The sequence below is a fragment of the Mobula birostris genome, chromosome 8, assembly GCF_030028105.1.
Source record: "Mobula birostris isolate sMobBir1 chromosome 8, sMobBir1.hap1, whole genome shotgun sequence".
In the NCBI taxonomy this organism is placed as follows: Eukaryota; Metazoa; Chordata; class Chondrichthyes; order Myliobatiformes; family Myliobatidae; genus Mobula; species Mobula birostris.
The window spans coordinates 110,934,404-110,958,950 of NC_092377.1; the positions used below are offsets into that span (position 1 = coordinate 110,934,404).

At 40.6% G+C, this 24,547-nt stretch overlaps 1 protein-coding gene across 4 annotated transcripts in view; it reads left to right on the plus strand.

Annotated features, from left to right (window-relative positions):
* Positions 1-24,547, plus strand: part of afdna (afadin, adherens junction formation factor a) — a 203,092-nt gene that overhangs the window by 11,011 nt on the left and 167,534 nt on the right. For all 4 annotated transcript variants that reach the window (XM_072265966.1, XM_072265967.1, XM_072265968.1 and 1 more), the window contains exon 2: positions 13,592-13,787. In XM_072265966.1, coding sequence (XP_072122067.1) covers positions 13,592-13,787 — 196 coding nt within the window. The remainder of the gene's footprint in view (positions 1-13,591; positions 13,788-24,547) is intronic.

Consider the following 24,547-nt stretch of genomic DNA (forward strand, 5'->3'; position numbering starts at 1 on the left):
TGCCTAGCATACATCTGTCTGATACTGGCATGAACCTTGCAGATCTGTTTAAAATTCTTCATCTCCCTTTTCTGCTTCCTACATGGAATGCATATGAATTTTGCTTGTTATTGTTTTTAGCTGCAAATGGGAAAATACAATCATACATTGTGCAATACTCCAAATTAGGCATATTTGTTCCGATTCATCTAACTTTGCTCTCATTCCTTATAATTGTCACCTAATTGTATAAATTTTTGTTTTCTCCCATATTTGGACACTTTCAGTTTATTATTTCTCTGCCTTTTTGCACTTGTGTTGCTGACTGTGGTTGAATTTTATTCTGAGTACACTTCTGATGTTTATTTTCCTTCTCAGGCCCGATGCTAACTGAGTGATTCCCTAAAAAGGTGTTGATGAAGGGTCTTGGCCTGAAACTTCGGCTGCTCGTTCATTCCATGAATGCTGCCTAACCTGTTGAGTTCCTTCAGCATTTTGTGTGTTGCTCTAGATTTCAATTATCTGCAGAATCCCTTGTCCCTGAAAAGATGCATTCCTGCTTCTTTCAAAACCTCTGCAAACAAGACATTTTTATTAAACGACCCTCAATCCTCTTCTTGAAAACTGGAAGAACAAGATATTGGCAATGAGGCAAAGTTACCACAATTTCAGCCCATTGTTTTACCAGTCCCCTGTTCACATTTCAAATCTTAAATATACCCACTCAGAGCAATGAAATGACTTTCAATAATTTTTACTTTATTTTGTTCTTGGATTAAAATTCAGACAGAAAATTTTCTTCTAGTAGTTGTCTAAGTTGTGAATACCTTTTCCGGATGTACACTGGAGTTATTTTTTAAATTGTAAATTGTTTTGATAACGGGATTTTTTTCTCATTTCAACTGAAATTTCTCTTTTTATGAGGATAGTTTTTGTCAGGGCTTTGGTGTTTGACTGAACCTTTTCCAGACTCTTCAATAATATTCATCAAAACACTAATACACTTGAAGTTCACCTCTGTAGATGAATTTTTCTTTGAGTGTACTCAGATTACAGGGAGTGTGGTGAACGGGATACTTGTGAGCCAGATGCTGAACCATCAGGATGTCTGAACATTGATGTTGCAGTTTATTGACTTTTACTGTATTACTTCCAATTTATCAATTTTGTTTTGAATAGCCTAAATTGCTATATCAACACTTTAATCCAGTTTTATTTGATCCCTTTTGGCAGTTCCTTTCCACCATCTGACCACTTGTACTATTTTTGTTCTGTTCATCGGGTTGCACGTTACTCTTAATAGTTTTTGGGTTTCTGTTACACATTTATACATATACTTGTTCCTGTTGTCCACCTATGTTCTTCGAAGTCACCTTTATTGCTTTTGTAGTCCTGGAGCCCCTTAACTATCAAGCCGCAACTTTCCTTATTCAGCACGTGGCTGAGTAATATATCATATATCTTGGTGCCTGTAGCAAAACAAATATGAAGTCAGAATATTATGCAGTGAAACTTGCGATTCTTTATATGCTTACTCCCTACGTGTAGAGGCTAATATTGTTAATAACATTTTTTCAGACTTAAATTGTGAACTGAGAGCCTTAAATCTGTAGTTTCAGTTTTTTGACATTTTAATAAGTGATCTATTTTTATTAAGTGAATGATCACTCACTTGTCTGTGTTCTCTTAAAGGGAAGTGTTTTGTCAGTAGTTTAAGTATCTTGTAGACTTATAATAGAGGCAGTCCTTGTGGAATGAGGATGATTTTCTTCTACTCCAGATTGTGGGTTCTGAGGTGGCTAACGAGACCAGTGTGGGAACCATAGACTGATGGGTCAAGAGGAAGGAAGTTGTTGAGTAGTTTGTGGTGGTTAGCTTTTAAAACTGCTTATGCAGGGCTTCTTGTTACTAATGTGCATATTTTTAAATTGCTGCCTAAAATCTTGAATGCCCTTCACTGAAAAGACTGGTTGCTGTCAGAATGAGAACACTTCCCATGTTTCTGAATAGTTAGGTTATGAACTTAAGGGCATTACTTTTGAGGCCACGTTGGTTTGTGGCTTCCTACCCACTTCCGTCATTGATATTGCTTTCACTTTAAATGTTTTTGAGATTTTTGAATGAGCATTTGACATTTGGAGAAGGTTTTGGCTCTTACTGGAGTGTGGCATTTATTCATTTAACATTTCCATTAAAATAAAATCTCCATGGTCGTATAACTAAGGCAGGTGTTACTGGTGCTGAGGATTGAGTAATGAAAGTCAAGAACTTTATTTATAACTGTGTGTTAACTGATTAGTATAATTGATGGTGCAAGTTGTACTGAATTATGGAATTGTTGCTCTGATATTTATTATGTACTGGACAGCCTGTTTCAGTATATAACTTGGAAAAGCCGTTTAATACAAAAACACATTTTGTGTATAATTTAAGCTCCAAGAGATCCTGCGGGATCCTGATGGAATAAAGACTTGAGGGTTTAATAAAGTTAAGTAAAGGAAATTGATGTCCAGTATCAGTTCCCATTTTTCCTTTAATGGTGTGTATATATTACAATCTGGTTACTTGGTTAAAGAAACTTGCCTGGAGTTACTTAAAAGCAAATAGAATGTTGGGGAACTGCAGATACTTAGCTGCACTTAGGCAAGTTTTGGACTTGTGTCTAAAATGTACCGAGTTACCTATACACTGCGATGTCTTGTCGCTGCACTGCATTTGTTTCCGGTGAGTTCTAATGCAATGAATTGCGCAACTTTGGAATTCCGACTCTAGAAATCCATCTCTTCAACCTTCAGTCAGACCTGGTACAGAGTTAATTTCCATTAATTTGAATAAGGTCCACAGCTCTGTTTAGATTAAAAAGAGTAAACAATGTTGGTTTTGGTTGTTAAATTACTTTATTTAAATGTTGCGACTGTTCTAAAATGTTTGTTTTATTATTTATAATGCTAGTGCCAATCCTATACCAGAGCAACTCTTTCTACTCTTGCAAATCTTTGTTCGTGATAAATTTTATCTCATTTCCCACTTGAAGTCTGCCAGAAAACCAGGCAGCACCACGCCTAAAGCATTACATTCAACATTTCAACCATTTGAGGCCTCCGTGAGTTGATAGTCAACCATTCTAGCTGTTCAGATACACAAATCATGGCAGTATGATATTGAGTGTAAGCTGTTGCTCATGCAGCAGCTCCCTGCCCCCCCAGGCAGCTGATGAATCCAAAGGAATGACAGAGGCCGCTTCAATTTGGCACCAGTGATGTTGCAGGAGTAGCCAGTCAGCATTGAACTCAATATTGAACTCCCTTAGGCTCTCCAACTCCAGATTTTCCCTCAGGGGTTACCCCTGAAGCTTTCCCATGAGTGGGTATAGCTGCAAGGCTTGGAGGTTTGAAATCAGAATTTTCTTTGTCCAAGATGAGTTGCCACCCAAGGCTGACAAGTCCCATCTGCCTGGAGTGACTGGTTTTAAGGCACTGGTTACCAGATTTGCCTTTTGCCCTGTCAGTAGAAACAGTTCCACTGAGTTTAGTAGCTAAGCCCCATGTAAAGGGCAGAACCTGGACTTGGTTGTCAGAGGCTATTTGAGACGCACACTATTGGAAGCATTTAATGGGCCATGGGAGCTTATTCCCATTATGCCCCCACACCCCGGTATAACAACAAGAAGGAATCTTTCAACCACAGGCTGTGTTTAATTAACAAAACCTGCTTCACTCTTAATTTTTTTTTAATTCAATACCTTGATTCCAGCCCTTGAACTCCACCACCAAAAAAAGGAAAATCCCTCCATGATCTGTCCCACAAGATTTTAAATATTTGTATCTAATCTACCTTCTGCCTTCTCTTAAATGATTCTAACATCTTAATCTGTTCTTTTACCAGTACACCATTTCAGGAGCCAATCACTTATATTCTTGTCTATTTCACCAGCCTATCTATATTATGTTGCTGTCTATCATGTACCTTGTTTATAATTTGAATTTTTGTCAAATTTATGTGTACCAATGTCGAAATTTTACCTTTAACTCTCAAGATTAAGTAATCAATATTTATTAATTAAAAGCAGTTCCTTAAAATTGATTCATTGGGGAATGCTTCTAGTCTCTTCTCTTCCTCAAGTCTTTAAAAAAAAAACCTTTTAGCCCTCTGCCCTCTGTTTCTGTAACTTAACCAGTATACTATAAATGACCCCTTTATACCGGGTGTTTCTATTTTTCAGTTTATCCAGTTCTAAGTCCACATCACATTAACTTCATTATTCTCAAGGCTATGATATTGGTTAAATATGATCTCTCCTTAACAAATTCATGTTGCTCAATCTTAATTAAAACTTTATCTTCCAAGTGACTATTAATTTTATTCCGATCACTGTTTCTTAAAGATTAAAACAAATTTTCTAATACTTCCAGCTATTAGTGTGGCATGTGGCCAAGTGGTTTAGGCGTTCGTCTAGTGATCTGAAGGCCGCTAGTTGGAGCCTCAGCTGTGGCAGCGTGTTTGTATCCTTGAGCAAGGCACTTAACCACACATTGCTCTAGTGCCTGTGCGAGGAGTGGCGCCCCACACAGACTTCTAGTCTGCACCTGGTAAGGGATGAAAATGCCCGATGCAGGCCTCTCATGGTCTGAGTTGACGTTCCCTCCCTCCCAGCTATTACTTTTTAATTGGTGTCTTATATGTCGCCTGCTTTATTGTTAATTTAAAATTACCCCTTTAACTAGATAGGAAAAATGTGACATGCTCATTTAGTACCTGATCACCTGTAATCTGCCTCCATGTGCAAGTTCTCATTTTTGTTCCACTCTTCCTTATTGGCTTCACTCTTGCAAGTATTTCCAATCTGTCAATGAAGTCACTAGCTTTATCTGTTATACCTCTCTTGAGATCCAGTGAGTTCTGGTTTTGTCTCAACGTTTTTGAACTATTTCTTCCTTAAAGGCAACACTTTGTTTTTTGAGTTGTATTTGCCACCTTGTGATTCCAATTGACCTCGCTCAAATCTGCTTTCAACACTGGGAGGATTATGAGTAGCATCTTGGTAAATGATCTCACTCTTCAGAGTGATACCTAAAACAACTAGCAAGACAAATGTGCAAGAAGCCATATGCAACAATGGATGCTTAAATCATAAATTGTATAAAATTTTCAATGGTTCAAACAGGTTTATTATTTGGAACGCAAACATGAAGAGACATTGATCTCGCCGGCTCCAACACCTCAGGGCATATTCAAAACTCGGACTCCAGCAACGACCATGGACACCTTCAAAGCGATGCGCAACCACCAACTGCGACTCCAGCCTTGAACTCCAGGCTGGGTCTTTATGTGCTGCTATTGTGACTCCCGTCTCCCCTTCCCCCACCAATACTCTGCAATCCCGTCTCCTTCAGATCCCATCATCAGCTCCTGGGTCCTCAGAGGCTCCATCTTCCTCTCACCCCAACCCTCCCCTCTCCACTGACACCCCCAGCCTCCCCCCTCTGATCCCAGCTCTCATTCGTGCCGGGTCTTTACCATCCCCTCCAACCTTCAACTGTCTGAGGCAGAACGCTCTGTCCTCAGTAAGGGCCTCACCTTTGTCCCCCTTCGCCCACACCTCAGTGAGTTCCGTGTTCACCATGATGCGGAACTCTTCTTCCTCCGTCTCCGAGCCTACTTCTACGGCAAGGACTCTTCCACCCCCACTGATGACCCCTTCTCCCATCTTCAATCCTCCCCGTCTTCATGGACACCCCGCTCTGGTCTCCTGCCTGCTCTGGATCTCTTTATCGCTAACTGCCGACGGGACATCAACCGCCTCGACTTCACCGCACCTTGTTCCCATTCCAACCTCACTCCTTCCGAACGCTCTGCTCTTGACTCCCTCCGCACTAATCCTAACCATACTATTAAACCCGCCGATAAGGGGGGTGCTGTTGTAGTCTGGCGTACTGACCTCTACCTTGCCGAGGCACAGCGGCAACTCGCGGATACCTCCTCTTATTTATCCCTCGATCATGACCCCACTAAGGAGCACCAGGCTATTGTCTCCCACACCATCACCGACTTTATCCACTCAGGGGATCTCCCATCCACTGCTACCAACCTTATAGTTCCCACACCTCGCACTTCCGGTTTCTACCTCCTACCCAAGATCCACAAACCTATCTGTCCTGGCAGACCTATTGTCTCAGCTTGCTCCTGCCCTACCGAACTCGTTTCTGCATACCTCGTCACGGTTTTATCCCCCCTTGTTCAATCCCTTCCTACCTATGTTCGTGACACTTCTCACGCTCTTAAACTTTTCGATGATTTGAAGTTCCCTGGCCCCCAACGCTTTATTTTCACCATGGATGTCCAGTCCCTATATACTTCCATCCCCCATCAGGAAGGTCTCAAAGCTCTCCGCTTCTTTTTGGATTCCAGACCTAATCAGTTCCCCTCTACCACCACTCTGCTCCGTCTAGCGGAATTAGTCCTTACTCTTAATAATTTCTCCTTTGGCTCCTCCCACTTCCTCCAAACTAAAGGTGTAGCTATGGGCACCCGTATGGGTCCTAGCTATGCCTGCCTTTTTGTTAGCTTTGTGGAACAATCTATGTTCCGTACCTATTCTGGTATCTGTCCCCCACTTTTCCTTCGCTACATCGACGACTGCATTGGCGCTGCTTCCTACACGCATACTGAGCTCGTTGACTTTATTAACTTTGCCTCCAACTTTCACCCTGCCCTCAAGTTTACCTGGTCCATTTCCGACACCTCCCTCCCCTTTCTAGATCTTTCTGTCTCCATCTCTGGAGACAGCTTATCCACTGATGTCTACTATAAGCCTACTGACTCTCACAGTTATCTGGACTATTCCTCTTCTCACCCTGTCTCTTGCTAAAATGCCATCCCCTTCTCGCAATTCCTCCGTCTCCGCCGCATCTGCTCTCAGGATGAGGCTTTTCATTCCAGGACAAGGGAGATGTCCTCCTTTTATGAAGAAAGGGGCTTCCCTTCCTCCACCATCAACTCTGCTCTCAAACGCATCTCCCCCATTTCATGCACATCTGCTCTCACTCCATCCTCCCACCACCCCACTAGGAATAGGGTTCCCCTGGTCCTCACCTACCACCCCACCAGCCTCCGGGTCCAACATATTATTCTCCGTAACTTCCGCCACCTCCAATGGGATCCCACCACTAAGCACATCTTTCTCCCCCCCCCACCCCCCCCCAGGGATCACTCCCTACGCGACTCCTTTATCCATTCGTCCCCCCCCCCCCCATCCCTCCCCACTGATCTCCCTCCTGGCACTTATCCTTGTAAGCGGAACAAGTGCTACACATGCCCTTACACTTCCTCCCTCACCACCATTCAGGGGCCCAGACAGTCCTTCCAGGTGAGGCGACACTTTACCTGTGAGTCGACTGGGGTGATGTACTGCGTCCGGTGCTCCCGATGTGGCCTTCTATATATTGGCGAGACTTGACGCAGACTGGGAGACTGCTTTGCTGAACACCTACGCTATGTCCGCCAGAGAAAGCAGGATCTTCCAGTGGCCACACATTTTAATTCCACATTCCATTCCCATTCTGACATGTCTATCTACGGCCTCCTCTACTGTAAAGATGAAGCCACACTCAGGTTAGAGGAACAACACCTTATATTCTGTCTGGGTAGCCTCCAACCTGATGGCATGAACATTGACTTCTCTAACTTCAGCTAATGCCCCACCTCCCCCTTGTACCCCATCTGTTACTTATTTTTATGCACATATTCTTTCTCTCACTCTCCTTTTTCTCCCTCTGTCCCTCTGAATATACCTCTTGCCCATCCTCTGGGTTCCTCCCCCCCCCCCCCCCGTCTTTCTCCCCGGACCTCCTGTCCCATGATCCTCTCATATCCCCTTTGCCAATCACCTGTCCAGCGCTTGGCTCCATCCCTCCCCCTCCTGTCTTCTATCATTTTGGATCTCCCCCTCCCCCTCCCACTTTCAAATCTCTTACTAACTCTTCCTTCAGTTAGTCCTGACAAAGGTCTCGGCCTGAAACGTCGGCTGTACCTGTTCCTAGAGATGCTGCCTGGCCTGCTGCGTTCACCAGCAACTTTGATGTGTGTTGCATGAAGAGTCAATGATTTTTTTTGTGTGTGCACAAAAAATTTCTTGAACAGTAAAACGTCTTTCAAACATGCATAGCAGCATAAAAACTGCTGCATGGACCAAATTTGTGCGTGAATCTTGTCTTTAATGTTTTTACCCAATTATAAATAGGCAGGCCAGTTAGTGTTGGAGGTGAGAGGAAAGGTAGCATGAGGTGAGATGGAGAAGTTAAATGTGGCTACTTCAAGGCTGTAACACTTAAATGTTAATATAAACTTGCATAATGAGATACCACAAGACTGAAAGAATGCAATTTGATTGCCAAGTTACTCCCACGTGTTTAAGAATAATTTGTGTGTGGGGCTTGTTTTGGCAACTAGTGCAACTGGTTTCTATTGAATCAGCTGTAGGAAGTTGGAGGAAGACTGATGTTAATGGAATAGTTGAACAATAGTCCATTTCAAATTATTTGTAGTAGGTTCAAAATTTATGTTGGACTTGAAAATATGTTTGTATTTCTGAATACTTTTTATCGTGGCTTAGCAAAAAGTTGTGAAAATGGTTGAGCCTATTTTGATTTGGTTTATTGAAAAAAATTCATTGAGTTGAGCGTGAAGAGAATAGACTGGTGGTGTATATTGTCTCTATCAGTCACTATTTCAGAATCTCCAATTGCCATTTTTATGTTTTAGCTTTTTTCATCTTATTTCCATTTAAAAGTCTCAAATTCTTCTGTGGTGACCCACTACCAGTAGTTTTTTTTTAACAGATTTCTGATCTTGAGCTACCCACTATTGTTTGGATAGTAAAGGATAATTTTCCATTTGAAATTGACAAAATACTACCTCTGCAAGGATCAAATTGGTAATTGGAGCAAAAACCTGCAAGTCTGAAACTAAAACGAACGACATAGCAGCAAACTTGGAGAAATGTAGTTGCCTTAGTTAGAGTATGAAGCTAATAGTCTATAGACTGAGACAGTGGCCAAAAGTGTTGAAGTTAGTAGCATAAGAATGGATTCTGATACTACTTGTAAATCTGTGAAGTGCACACGCTATTGCAAGTAGGGGCTGAACTGTGATTCAGAAATTAAGGATGATTCTTTTTGTATTTGTTTTTGTGTAAATCCAAGTGTACGATATACTGCAACAAAATTTGAAAGGTGTGCATTTGAAATAAAAATGTGCACTCTGGTTTGCCGGATATTACTAAATGAGCAGGATAAAATTGATATTTTTTTTAAAAAAGCTGGTGGAAGGACTGAGGGTCAGGTAGGCATCTTTGGAGGGAAATAGGCAGTCAGTGTTTTGAGTTGAGACCCTTTATCTACATTGAGTGAGATTCTAGCATCTGTAGCTTTTTTTTTTCTCCAGAAAAAAATGGGTAATCTGACAAGCAGACTGATGTATGGAACTAGAGGAAAAGTTGTTGGAGCCAGTGGTGATGGTCCTGCATTCAGATAGGCAGAATCTGGCATTCTTTTAGGATGTTTTATAAAGCAAATCATGTAGCAGTGTGTAAATGGAATGTTTGGAGAGTGGAGGCAAGGGGGAGAGAATATAGCAGTGTTTACAGAAAAAAGATTATGCACAATTTTTATAAGAATGAACAGTGTAGAGCAGGGGTTTCCAACTGGGGTCCATGGACCCCTCGGTTAATGCTAGGGCTCCATGGTATTAAAAAGGTTGGAAACCTGGCTCTAGAGAAAAGCTTGTGTAATGTGGAATGGCTCATTTCGGTAGATCAAATTTGAAGACACTATATAGTATTAATGGTAAGACTCTTGGCATTGTGAAGGATCAACAAGATCCTGGGGTACGTGTCCATAGTGTACTCACGCTGCTGCACAGGTTACAGTGTTGTTAAAAAGGTGTATGGTTTGAGGGCCTTCGTCAACCGTGGGATTGAGTTCAATAGCCATGAGGTAATGTTACAGCTATACGAGACCTTGGTCAGACCCCATGTGGACTACTGTGTTCAGTCCTGGTTACCTTACTACAAGAAGGGTGTGGATACTATAGAAAGAGTGCAGAGGAGATATACAAGGATGTTGCCTGGACTGGAGAGCATGCCTTATGAGAATAGGTTGAGTGAACTTGGCCTTTTCTCCTTGGAGTGACAGAAGGTGAGAGGTGACCTGATAGAGGTGTATCAGATGATAGGCATTGATCATGTGGAAGGCCAGAGGCTTTTCCCATGGCTGAAATGGCTGACACGAGGGGCAGAGTTTTAAGGTGCTTGGAAGTAGGTACAAGGGGGATGTAAGGGGTAAGTTTTTCACCGTGATGGGTATATGGTATGCACTGCCAGCTTCGGTGGTAGAGGTGGATCTAATAGGGTGTGTTAAGTGACTCTTACATAGGTGCTTGGAGCTTTGAAAAATAGTGCCATGGGGTAGGGAAATTCCAGGCGGTTTCTAGAGTAAATTACATGGTCAGAACAACATTGTGGGCTGAAGGACCTGCAATGTGCTGTAGATTGCTATGTTTTAAGTTCTTAATCATTTTTTGTCGAGCATTAAGTCAGAATAACTGAGAATTAGTCATACAGAAACAGGCCCTTCATCCAAGTGATGAACTGTTATTCTGACTAGTTCCATTTTCGCATTCTGAAATTGAACCCTCCATACCACCAACATCCATGTACTTATCCAAATTTCTCTTGGAAGTTGAAATCGAACCTGCATCCACCACAACTTCTGCTAACACCTTGATCCACATTCTCGTTACCCTCTGACTGAAGATTTCCCCCTCAGCTTCTCCTTGAATATTCCATCTTTGACTCTTAACCAATAACCTCTAGTTCTAGTCTCACCCAACCGCAATGGCAAAAAGTCCTGCTTGCATTTATCCTATCTGTACCCTAAAATTTGTATACCTCCATCAAATCTCCCCTAATTCTCCTATGCTCCAGGGCATCCCAACCACAAACTGTTCCAGCTGCTGCCATCTGGGAAACGGTGCTGCAGCATAAAAGCTAGGACCTACAGGCTCCGGGACAGCTTCTTCCACCAGGCCATCGGACTGATTAATTCATGCTGATACAATTGTATTTCTGTGCTATACTGACTGTCCTGTCCTACATAATATTTATTACAAATTACTATAAATTGCACATTTAGACAAAACGTAACATAAAGATTTTCACTCGTGTGTGAAGGATGTAAGTAATCAAGTCAATTCAATGAAGTCCTAACTTATTCAACTTTCCTTAACTCGGGTCCTCAAGTCCTAGCAATATCTTTGTAAGTTTTCTCACTATTCCATCTTTCCTGTCGGTAGGTAACCAGAACTGCACACAATGCTCCAAATTAGGCCTCACCAATGTCTTGTACAACTTCAGCATGACATCCTAACTCCTGTATTCATGCTGTCATTTATGAAAGTAAAATGGCAAAAGCTCTCTATATGACTTTATCTGTGAAGCCACTTTCAAGGATTTATGGATCTGTATTTTCAGATCCCTGTGTTCTATTGTGCTGCTCAATGCCCTACTGTGAAAATCCTACCCTGATTTGTTCTCCCAAAGTGCATTTAATCGACATGAAAGTCTTAAAGTCATGGCCATAAAATTGTATAGTACTGAAGAAGCCCAGTTTGCCGATACCATGATGCCTATCTTAGCTAATTCTTCTGTTCCTTTCCTATTCAAGTACTTGTCCAAATGCCTTTTAAATGCTCTATCTGCCTTAGCACTTACTCTCAAAGCTCTTTCCATATAACCACAGCCATGGAAATAATTGCATGTTGAACCTCCTAGTTTTTATTCCTCCCCCCACAATAGGGAAAACTATTTAACCTGTCTATCCTTCATAATCTTATAAACCCTATAAGATCATCCCTTAGCATTCTGCATACCAATTTTAAAAAAAACCCAGCCTATCCAATCTCAGTTTATAACTACAGCCCTCTATTCCGCACAACAACCTGGTGAATCTCTTCACTTCTCCGTTGCTGCCACATCCTTCCTGTAGTGTGGTGTTGGATTCAAAAGTCTTCACCTATGAAGGCAAGCATGGCAAGTGCTGCCTGCTGTATTCTTTCCACCTGAGTTGCTATTTTCAGACCATAAGACCAAGGAACAGAATTAGGCTATTCCATCACGGCTGATTTTTGTTGCTCTGAACCCCATTCTCTGTTTCTCCCCATAACCTTTAATGCTCCTACTAATCAAGAACCTATCAACTTCAATTTTAAATGTACTCAATGACTTGGCCTCCACAGCCATTTGTGGCAATGAATTCCACAGATGTACCATCCTCTGGTTAAAGAAATTTCTCCTTATCTCTTTTCTAAAGTAATGTCCCTCTATTCCGAGTCTATGCTTTCTGGTCTAAGACTCCCACACCAGAGGAAACATTGCCTCCATGTCCAGTCTATGTCGGCCTTTCAATATTTGATAGATTTCAATGTTATTCATCTCTCCAACCCCTCCCCCGGCCCATACTGACACAGAGCTGTCAGAGCCTTACACATGAACACTTTCATTCCTGGAATCATTCAAATGAACGTCTTTTGGACCCCCTCCAGTGCCAGCATATCCTTTCATAGATAAGGGACCCAAAACAGCTCAGTACTCCATGTACATCTGAAGTCCAACTGTACGTTAACGTTCCTGAGAACATTGTTATTTCTGTAATTTCAGTGCTGTTAATATTTGACTTACCAAAAAGCATTACCTCACCTTTGTCTGGAATATATTCCATCTGTTACCACTTCACTCAACTTTCCAACTGATGTGTCCCTCTGTATTCTTTCACAATTGTCTTTGCAATATCTACTACACAATTTTATAGTCAGCAAATTTACTGGTAAGTACATCTAAATTCTCAGCCAAGACATGATGTACATTTCGAATCATAATTATCCAAGTTATGTACCGTATGTATCCTCACAAAATGAAGCAGTCAATGCCTGTAGGTTATACAATTAGGAGCCTCAGATGAGACTGCAAATGCTGTAATCTGGAGAACAAACAATCTGCTGTATTCTGGGTTGGGCAGCATCTGTGGAAGGAAAGGAATTGTTGATATTTTAAATTGCATCAGAATAGAATGCATAGCTGAGATGGCCAATATAAAGAGGAATGCTGAGAAGGGATCCAAAGTGATCAGTAAAAATTTAAGCAGGTTATGCTAATATCCAGTAGCCTGTCCTGGTTCAGCCATGTAGATAATACAACCAAGAAAGTGCACCAGTGCCTCTGCTTCCACATGTCACTTAATGCATCACGACTACAGAGTTGTGGACTCAGTTCAACGCATCATACAAATGAGCCACCCCTCATATATTTGTCATGAACACATTGCAGGAATATCTTCATAGATGAAGGGATGTAACTTTAGAGTTTTAAATCTGGATTATTAAAAAGGCAACAGTGGAATACCGTTTCAAGAAGTCAGTATTATTGCTTAATGTGATTTTTTTGAGAGAAAGCAGGAAAGAAGTTCTAATGTGCTCAATGTCTTTCTTTTATAATTTAATGCCTGGCTTTGTACTTAAGATGTAATATGTATTTACTAATCTTTGATTTTTAATTTCCTAGGATTTGGAGTTCCATGGTGTGATGAGATTTTATTTTCAAGACAAAGTTGCTGGAAACTTTGCAACAAAGTGCATCAGGGTGTCCAGCACAGCCACAACACAAGATGTCATAGAAACTCTTGCAGAGAAATTCCGGCCAGACATGCGGATGTTGTCTTCTCCTAGATACTCACTTTATGAAGTGCATGTTAGCGGTGGTAAGTTTCATTGAACTTCTTTATCTCGATGTGCAAATTCTTACCACGTTAGAGTAGTTATATCATGATCCTGGATTTGTTACTTTAAGATTTCTATAGGACACGTACCTCTCTTTGCATTTAACAATGTGTTTTGATGTTGCAGATACAGTTGCAAGAAAAAGTTTCTGAAACCTTTGCAATACTTGGTTTTCTGCATTGCTCGTAAAAAAGTGGTCTGATCTTCATCTTAGTCACAATAATAGATAAACACAATCTGCCTAAACTAATAACACACAAACAATTGTACCACTCGTGCCTTTATTGAACATGTTTAATCATTCACAGTCCAGGCAGGAAAAAGTATATGAAACCTTGTATTTAATACCCAGTTGAACTTTCTTTAGCAGCAAAAACCTCCACCAAATGTTTCCTGTAGCTGCTGATCAGACTTGCACAAGTGGGGGGAAGTTTTAGACCGGGGTAAGCAACCTTAAGCACAAATGATTTTCTAGCATGCGTTACTCGTTAATTTGAGGCAAAACATAACTAGGTGTATTTCAATGGATAATTCCCATATTTCAAGTTTTTTTATGGCATTTATCTGGCCCACTGTCCACTCATTAATAAGCGATCCAGCCCACTGAGGCAAAAAAGGTTGTCGACCCTTGTTTTAGACCATTCCTCCATACAAAGCTGTTTCAGTTCATCAATATTTCTGGGATACTTTGTATGAACCGCCCTTGGCCTCATCTCAGACAATAATGAGGTGGCCTACAGGGAAGAAAGCAGTCTCTCTGACACAGTGGTGTCAAGAAAACAACCTCTCCCTCAATGTCGCAAAAACAAAGGAGCTGGTTGTGGATTACAGGAGGAATGGAGATGGGCTAACCCCTATTGACATCAATGAATCTGGGGTTGAGATGGTAAACAGCTTCAAGTTTCTCAGCATCCACATCACCGAGGACCTCGTGTGAGGAATTGAGGATATAAAAAGATCATTTTGAACCTCTGGCTAAAGGAATTTATGTACTGAAGTAAACTCTGTCTTCAGCAGTTAGCTAAAAACTGGCTTATCTAGTTCTGCCTTGGTTTGCAGAGAGACATTGAGAGTTTGATAACATTGTACATTGAACCCTCGTTTGAGTAGGGAGAGGAGGACTCACTGATAAGGACAGGAATGAACATCCATCTGTAATTAAGTCAGGGCCTAGCAAAGGGTATAACTGATAAAGGACTGGACAGTACATCCATCTGTAGTTAAACCTTAGTGGACTCACTTATCTAAGTAATTAAGTTTTGCACCAACAGACTTTGTGGGCGTACCAGTTCAAATAACATCTTACAACAGTAATGTATGGGGCTTACTATGTATAAATACAGGGCTGTATATTTATAAGCGGGTCCATTTGTTGGATGGTGGCAGTACTTACATACCTTCCCTTTGACAACTGGGTCTCAAACTCCTGCAGGAGGCTGCACAATAAACTGTTGTAATTATAAGAAGCTGGTCTCCTGAGTTTATTCAGATTCGACTTTAACACGTGCACTGTGCACACCAGCTGCCAGCTGTGTAGTGGAAAAAGGCACAACAGTGCTTCTTTCACCTCAGATGGTTGAGGATGTTTGTTATGGGCCTCCAAATCCTAAGAACTTTCTACAGGGGCACAATTGAGAGCATCCTGACTGGCTGCATCACTGGAAAGATTCAATCTTGGCCCGGGATTTATTTCCTGGATCAAACTGATCTATCATGTTGCCATGGCTGCTGTTATAACTAATAATCAAAAATCTCCTTGGATTACATAGGGGTACCTGAGAGGGATACACTCTTAGCCCTTTATTATTCAATTTAGCCTTGGAACCCCTTGCTATTGCTGTTAGAGATTCTAACACAGTTCATGGTATTAAGAGAGGGGACAAAATACATAAGGTTTTGTTATATGCAGAATGACCTGTTAGTTTACATTTCAGATCCTAGGAAATCTATTCCTTCTATGTTATCTATACTTTCTGAATTTAGTAGTTTTTCTGGTTATAAATTAAATTTACATAAAAGTGAGTTATTTCCTATTAATAATTACTCGGTTCCAAATCATCAAATACCTTTTACTATTGCTAAAAATTACTTTACCATTGCTAAAAATTACCTTACCCATCTTGGTATTAAAATTACTAAAAATTTTAAGGATCTATATGCATATAATTTTTTTCCATTAATTGACTACAGCAAGCAAATGCTTTCTAAATGGTTTCCTATGACATTATCATTAATAAGTCGAATTAATGCTATTAAAATGATAGTTTTACCGGAATTTTTATATATATTTCAGGCAGTTCCCTCTTTTGTTCCTAAATAGTTCTTTGATAGAATAGATCCTATAATTTCGTCTTGTATCTGGAACAATAAAAATCCTAGATTGATTAAACTCCTATTGCAGAAATTAAAAAAGGATGGTGGTATGGCTTTGCCTAATTTTAGAATGTACTATTGGGCAATCAATATTCGATATATTACATTTTGGATTCATTATTTAGATATACATGAATGTCCTTCATGGTTGGATCTGGAGGCAAACTCAGTGAAAGGTTTCTCTTTGGCCTTTTTACTGGGAGATCCTCTTCCTTTTTTGCTTTCTAAGATTAGTAAACAAGAACTTGATCCTGTTTTTAAACATATATTAAGGATTTGGTTACAGTTTCATAGATTTTTTGAGTGTAATAATTTTATTCTTGTAATATTTATCTCTTTTTTTAAACCGTCAACTTTGGATAAGGCCTTTTTAATTTGGAAAACCAAAGGAATAATAACTTTTTCAGATTTATTTTTAGGGGACTGTTTAATGTCATTTTCTCAGTTAGCAGACAAATATGATTTATCTAATGTACACTTTTTTTTAGATGTTTACAAATTAGGAATTTTTTTATGTGGTTTGTTACCAAATTACCCTTCTGTTTATCCACCTAATATGATAGATGTTCTCTTTCAGTTTAAACCATTTCAAAGAGGGTTGATAGCTATAATCTATAAGCGGTTACTGAGTTTACGAATGATATCTAATGATAAAATTAAACGCGCTTGGGAATTGGAACTTCAAGAGTCGTTTACAGATGACCAATGGAGTAAAATGTTTCATTTGGTTAACAACTCATCTATTTGTGCCCATCATTCCTTGATACAGTTCAAGGTAGTACACCGGGCCCATATGTCAAAGGATAAATTAGCGCGTATCTTCCCTAATATTAATCCGATTTGTGACAGATGTAATACTGAGTTGGCCACTTTAACTCATGTATTGGTCTTGTATAACGCTGGATAACTTTTGGAGAGATGTTTTTAAAACACTATCAAGAGTTTTGGATCTGGATATGCAACTTCACTTGCTTTGGGCAATTTTTGGGATTATCCCATCGAAAGCAGGAAGTATTCCTGTTTCCGCTCAAGGTATTTTTCGACATTACTGGCTAGGAGAGCCATTTTATTGAAGTGGAAGGATTCTAATCCGCCTACGGTCTTTTACTGGCTCTCCTCCATTATGTCCTGTTTAAGTTTAGAGAAAATAAAAAGTCAGACATTTGATACATCATTTAAATTTGAGCAAATATGGGGACTTTTTTATCTGATATTTTCATTTAATTTGATTTATTACGCTTTCAATCTTTTTTTTCCGAAGTCTTAGATTTGATCAGAAAGTATTTTTCTTTTTTTTTTGTCATATCCTCAAAATGGACTGCCCGGTCCCTTTTTTTTTTGTTTTATTATAGTGTAGTGGGTTTTTCCTTTTTATTTAAAATCCAATGTTTTTTCCTTTCTCTTCATAAACTGGTAAGAGGAAAATTTTTTTTTATTGTATATTTTACACTAGTATAACATTATCTGTGATTTTGACAATATTTATCTTAATCTTGGTTTATAATGTAACTGATATATGTATTTGAACTAATTCACCTCTTGACTGTATCTTTACCTTTTTAAAAAAAATCAATAAGATTAATAAAGAAAGAAAGGGGGCTTGGAGCGTGTGAGTCACCAGTTGCAATAAAGCCATCTTATGTATGACTCGTCGTATTTTCTGTTGAAGGAAGCTTTTGTTTTGAAGTCTCAGCCTCAGCTGTCTCTGCGTTATCATCATCGTTAGGCCTTTAATGTCCCCTACCACTTCTCCTAAAGAAACTCTCAAGCGGCGTTTGTTTTTTACTCATCATACTGCCAAATCATATTGCTTCCTCGCACATGCTTTGCGGCCCAGTACCGGTCCATGGCCTGGTGGTTGGGGACCACTGTAATACCTAATACAATGTAAATGCTATGTAAATAGTTGTTATACTGTATTGTTTAGGTAATAATAACAAAAAAAAATGCTCAAACAATGAGTGCTGGAGAGAGAACTTCCAGGTTTTCCCAATCCGCGGTTGGTTGAATCCTTGCATGCTGAACCCGCGGATAAGGAGGGCTGACTGTAATTGTGTGTTATTAGTCTGGGGAGATTGTGTTGTGTATTATTAGATGGAGATCAGACCATATCTTGAGTAATTCATGCAAAAAGCCAGGTAATTGCAAAGGGTTCACAAACTTTTCCTTGTAACTGTATATTGTAAGCTATGCCCCTTATCATTTAACTCTTCTACAGCTCATCTGTGGCTGGTGAGTAAGTTGCTGTCTCTGGATGTAGATCTGACTGCGAGCTTGGTGACAGGACTCTAATTTTAAAGAGGGAATTTCTCTACTATATTTGCTCAGTTGCAGTGGCCATTGGGGGAAAATAATACTAATTTTTATGTTACACATTTTAAAATTCATTTTTCTGCCTGGATGTTATTTGCAAAGACAGAATTTATTACTAATTCCTCAATGGTTCTTGAGAAGACAATGGTGAGATGCAGTCTTAGTGAGTTTTTTTTTGCAGTTTCATGATCTCTAGATTCAGTGATTATATTTCCAAATTAGGATGATGTGTGACTTGGAAAGGAAGCCACATGTGATGGTGATGTTCCTAAGTACCTATTGCCTCTAGTTAGTGCAACACACATCAAAGTTGCTGGTGAACGCAGCAGGCCAGGAAGAGGTACAGTCGACGTTTCAGGCCGAGACCCTTCGTCAGGACTCACTGAAGGAAGAGTTAGTAAGAGATTTGAGAAGTGGAGGGGGAGATCCAAAATGATAGGAGAAGACAGGAGGGGGAGGGATGGAGCCAAGAGCTGGACAGGTGATTGGCAGAGGGGATATGAGAGGATCATGGGACAAGAGGCCCAAGGAGAAAGACGGGGGAGGGGTAACCCAGAGGATGGGCAAGGGGTATAATTAGAGGGACAGAGGGAGAAAAAGAGTGAGAGAAAGAACATGTGGATAAAAATAATAACGGATGGGGTACAAGGGGGAGGTGTGGCATTAGAGAGCTGGACAGGTGATTGGCAAAGGGGATATGAGAGGATCATGGGACAGGAGGCCCAGGGAGAAAGACAAGGGGGGGGGACCCAGAGGGTGGGCAAGGGGTTGGCTCCATCCCTCCCCCTCCTGTCTTCTCCTATCATTTTGGATCTCCCCCTCCCACTTTCAAATCTCTTACTAACTCTTCCTTCAGTTAGTCCTGACAAAGGGTCTCGGCCTGAAACGTCGACTGTACCTCTTCCTAGAGATGCTGCCTGGCCTGCTGCGTTCACCAGCAACTTTGTGTGTTGCTTGAATTTCCAGCATCTGCAGAATTCCTGTTGTTTGCCTCTAGTTAGTGATTAAGTTTCAGGAGCTGCTGTTGGAGTAGTCTGGACAAGTAACTCATGAATTTTTTACTTGGTGCATATCAGAGCTTCCGTATGGTTAGGGTGGTTTATGGAGTATCTGTCAATTGGGCATCTTTGCCAAGATGGTGGTGTTGCTTGAGAATTGATGGGCATTCATGTAGAGAGGGGAGCTTGTTATTATCTGCCTGATTTACTTGCAGATGGTGGAAAGGTCATGGAGTGTCAGGAGGTGAGGCAATCACTCCAAGATACTAGTCTGAATTTCTCTTGTATGTGTGGTATTGATGTAGCTGAATTTTGTGTTAGTGGTAATCCATGTTGTATTAATGGTGGGGTTTCTGAAGTGGTAATTACATTGAATATCAAGATCTGCTTGTTGAACTGTCTTGGAGATTGCCTGTCACATTTATAATGAAAATGCTACTTGCCACTTGCCAATCGCACCCCTGAATGTTGTTGAGGTCCTGTTGCACACTTGCATAGCTTAATGAATACTGAAGAGTTGATAATAGATTTGAATATTGTCCAATCATCAGTGAATTATTTATGACCTATAGTGCCAGTAAAGTTATTGAACAGCTGAAAATTTAGGTCTAGGATACTGCAAAAAGGAATTCCTTTGGTAGTGTCCTGGGACCAGTATGATTGACCTCAAGTATAACTCCAACCACTGATTTTTTTTTTTAATTTTAAGAGACCCATTGACTCTGGTTTTATTAAGGTGTCTTGTTTTTATTTTGAGATGGTGTGGAGCAGGTCCTTTTGGCCCTCTGAGCTATGCCGCACAGCAAGGAACACACATGCTTGCAGAGGACACTGGACTTGAACTCTGACATCTCAAGCTGTAATTGCATCGTTCTAACCACTACACTACCATGGTGCCCCAACACTATCAGATTCTCAAATCTGAATGATGTTGAGGTTTGTCACTTCACTTACCTCTTGGTTCCCATTGGTTTTCTTTCCTCTTGGACCATTTCAGTGTTCAGTTCTCGGTTTACTTTAGATCGAATCTGTGATGAGATCTGGAATTATGTAGTCCTGGCAAAATCCAAACTTTGCTGAGTAAGTTATTAGGATGCAGTGTTACTTTATTGCATTGCTAGCAACTTCTGTTACTTTGAAAGTAGACTGATACGGAATGCTTAAAAGAAATGCATTTTTTAAGAAGTTGAGGTACTCTGAATTAACTTTGAACAATGTTCAAGATGTCTGATTAGTCTCCTGTCAATACACTCAACTTTAACTGTCGCAACAGAATAAAAATAATAGTTGGTTCCAATTTGAATGAGTGTACAGGGTATCTTGAGGTGAGGTTGTTAATCCTAGAAGTTTAAAATCCTAGTTACCTCCTGGAAGAATGAAGATTTTACAAGACTCTCGCTTTTGGCATTTGGCAGACCATTTGAGATCATTGCAAGCTATTTGTGAATTATGAAATTGTGTGAGGATGTGAATGCTTGGAACATGTTGCAAGAACAATTGAGTAAGCTGTATTTGCCTTTCATAATTGAGAAATAACTCAATTATGGTCACTACTTGTTGCCCATTTGTAAAATAGTGCTCCTTTTCCGCTGAACTAACCCCCTCTTTCTCTCCCCTTCCAATTGCCTTCACTTTTTCCTTCTGTTTCTTTTTGTCTCCATTATCTTACTGTCTGTCTGCACTTTTTGCTCAGTGTACCTCTCCACTTTTGAAACCCAGAAGAGATCTTGAGGAATACAGAATATAAAAGTTCAGAAGTTTTCCAATTAAATTTTCAATTAAATACTATTTAAATCTATCAATGAGATCAGGAGAGCTTTACTTGAGAAGCAGGGAAGTCTGGGGGAGATGCAGCGATGTGCATTTGAAACCCACCATGGCAGTTAGAGAATGTAACTTCAAGTCACTAACAATATTGCAATTAACAATAAAAACAGATTGATACAAAAACTTTTTTGTTCGCCATTGCCTTTCAGATATAGGAATCAAGCAACTCTTTACCCGTATGCAATTCCAAATCCACCTATCCTGTTGACTTAACTAACTCAGTTCAGGTGCAGAATGAATTAATTATTCTCTATTTTGTTTTTAGCTTTGCAGACTTTAACTTGCATTCTCTGTATTCTCCTTTCCAAGCTGTCTAGTGGTGAATTAATTTTTGCATCATTTCCCTACACCTTTGAATCCTCTCAGAACGTTCTCCTTTCAGCTGTCAGCCACCAAATGAGATTTTGAAGATTATGTAGGTCAAAGTGGTCATGGAAGAAGTTAAGTTCGGTTTCCAAGATAAGGTCCTATTCTAAGGCAGTTGGATTTCAATAGTGTAAGATATAATCTAGCAGAAATAGATTGAGACCAATCTATAAGGGAAAATTATATCAGCTAATTGACAGGCAGACCTCCATTCAAGTTTGTTTATTGTCATTAAACTGTTTGTCATTATACTACCAAACAAAATAATGTTCTTCCAGACTGAGGTGCACAACACAGTACAGGTTTCCTCCGCCATCCGAAGGTAGAGCTTTCCTATGAAATGGTTCGTAAGGCGGAAGGTTGTAAAGCAAAGAAGCAGTTACCATTTATTTATATGGGAAAAATTTGTAAGCGTTCGCAGACCCAAAAATAACCTACCAAATCATGCCAAATAACACACAAAACCTAAAATAACAGCAACATATAGTAAAAGCAGGAATGATATGTTAAATACACAGCCTATATAAAGTAGAAATACTTCTCTACGATCATTGCCTGCACTGTTCTCCGTAGCGAAAATCTCACACAAGCACTCTCGGCAGAAACATGGCGCAAGCGCTCTCCTGTAACCTTTAAGCTATGAAGCTGCCAAATCATACCAAATAACACCTAAAAATACATAGCCTATATGAAGTAGAAATAATATATGTACAGTGTAGTATCACTTCCGGGAATCGGGAAGACATCGAACACACTGATGATGGTGTGTTAGGCTGAGTTGTCAGAGGTTGGGGTGGTGCAGTGGCTCCCACCCTCCAGGCCGCGGACTGATACCAAGCTGCGAAGCAAGCAGGGGTACAGCGGTAGCTGGGATGCACCCAGCACATCTTTAAGAAAAAAGCTGAAATAAACAATCTAATTAATTAGGTGCCGCCCAGCATGTAAATGTCAGCCCAGATCAGAGGTGACGCAATTGGCTCTGACCTGGGCCGACATTTACATGCTGGGCGGCACCTAATTAATTAGTTTGTTTATTTCGGCTTTTTTTCTTAAAGATGTGCTGGGTGTGTTCTGGCTACCGCTGCATTCTGCGCGAATCGGTATCAGTTCACGGTCCAGAGGTTGGGGTGGTGGGACACTGGGGTGTCATTGCGTCGTCGTCTGTTTCCATGAGGGCAGGCAGGTCATCTTCTTCTATGTCTGCCTGCCTCAGTGTCGAAGGTCAAGGTTCGTCATCTGCTGAAGGCTTGCTTGACTGCTAGGCTGGAGCATTTTTCTATCATACAGTTCTTTGTAAGCACTGAAACCATCTTGCAAATATGCCCTAAACTGACGTACCCTCTCAAAATTAAAGTCGTACTTTATCATGGAAGCAAAAATCTCACACAGTTGCTTCACGTTCAGTTCCTGGAGGACTTCACTTTCAGTCTGTTAGCTACTGCATTTGATTTTGATTGTTATCTTTTCCTCTTCCAATTGCATCAGCTCTTCATCTATCAGTTCTTGGTCATGGGATGCTAAAACTTCTTCAACATCATCTTCGTCAACTTCCACAAACCAAACTCACTTTGTCCTTACTTCGTTCACCACAAACAAAACGCTTAATTATGTCTAGTTTTACGCTAAGTGTAACACCCTTACGAGCTCTTTTAGGCTTTTCCGATACCTTGGAACTCGTCTTGCAAACGGCTACTCACAGGCACGTGTTTAAGCAATGCCGGCAAGAATGCCGTTCTGAATCCGGGGGAGAGCGGCTTCTCGGCGTGCGTGCTGCCTTTTATCGTGCGCTTTTTATCATGCACTGCCTTTTTTCGTAACAGTGAAAACACCTTCTGTTAGCGAAAACAGGGAACTAATGTAGGTCTTTCGTAACAGTGAGGTTTCGTAAAGCGAACGTTCGAAAAGCGGGAGACACCTGTACATGTAATTCATAGGCAGCACAGAGTAATGTAACCACAAACATATATTCGAGCATATTGACGTTTGGCATAAGGTGCATTTATGACACAAGCTTAAAAGTAAACAGTATAACGCTACCAGTGCTTCATGCATGATGGCACCTGGGTGGTGGCAGTGAGTTTTGTAGTTTCACGGCCTGGGGGAAAGAGTATGTTTCCCATCCTAACAGTCCTTCACCTAATGCTACACTACCTTTTGCTTGACGGTAGGGGGTCAGAGAGATTGTGGAATGGTTGGGAGGGATCCTTGACAAGTTTAAGGCCCTGCATATGCAGTGCTCCTGATAGATATCTAGGATGGGTAGAAGAGAGACCCCAAAGATCCCCTCAGCAGTCCTTGCAATTCTTTCTAGGGTCTTGTGGTCAGATGTTCTGCATTTCCCGTACCCGACAGTGATGCAGCTGGTCAGGACACTCTCAATGGTGATCCTGTTAAAAATAAATAAATAGGTTGATACGGGGAGGGGGAGTGGGAGACTTGCCTTAATCTTCTCAGTAAGTGCAGACGCTGCTGTCCTTTCTTGTCTAAAGAGGTAGTGTTGAGGGACCAGGTGAGATCGTCTGTGACACGTGCACTCCCAGAAACCTGATGCTCTTAACTTTCTCAGAGGGGAAACAAAGGGAAAACATTGATTAACAAAGGATATTGAAGGTTTGATCACTGTAAAGAAGGAAATGTATATCAGGTACAGGAAAATGGTGTTGAACATGTGTCTTGGGTTTTATTAGAGTTATAGGAGTCAGCCTGAGAGAGAATTTAGAAGAGCAAAAGAGGGCCATGAAATGACCTTAGCAAGTAAGGTTAAAGAGAATCCTAAAATTTCTTGCATACATTAGAATCAAGAGAGTAGCTAAGGAAAGAGGTAAAATGGAATAAAGAGATAATCTTCATGTGAATAGGAGGAT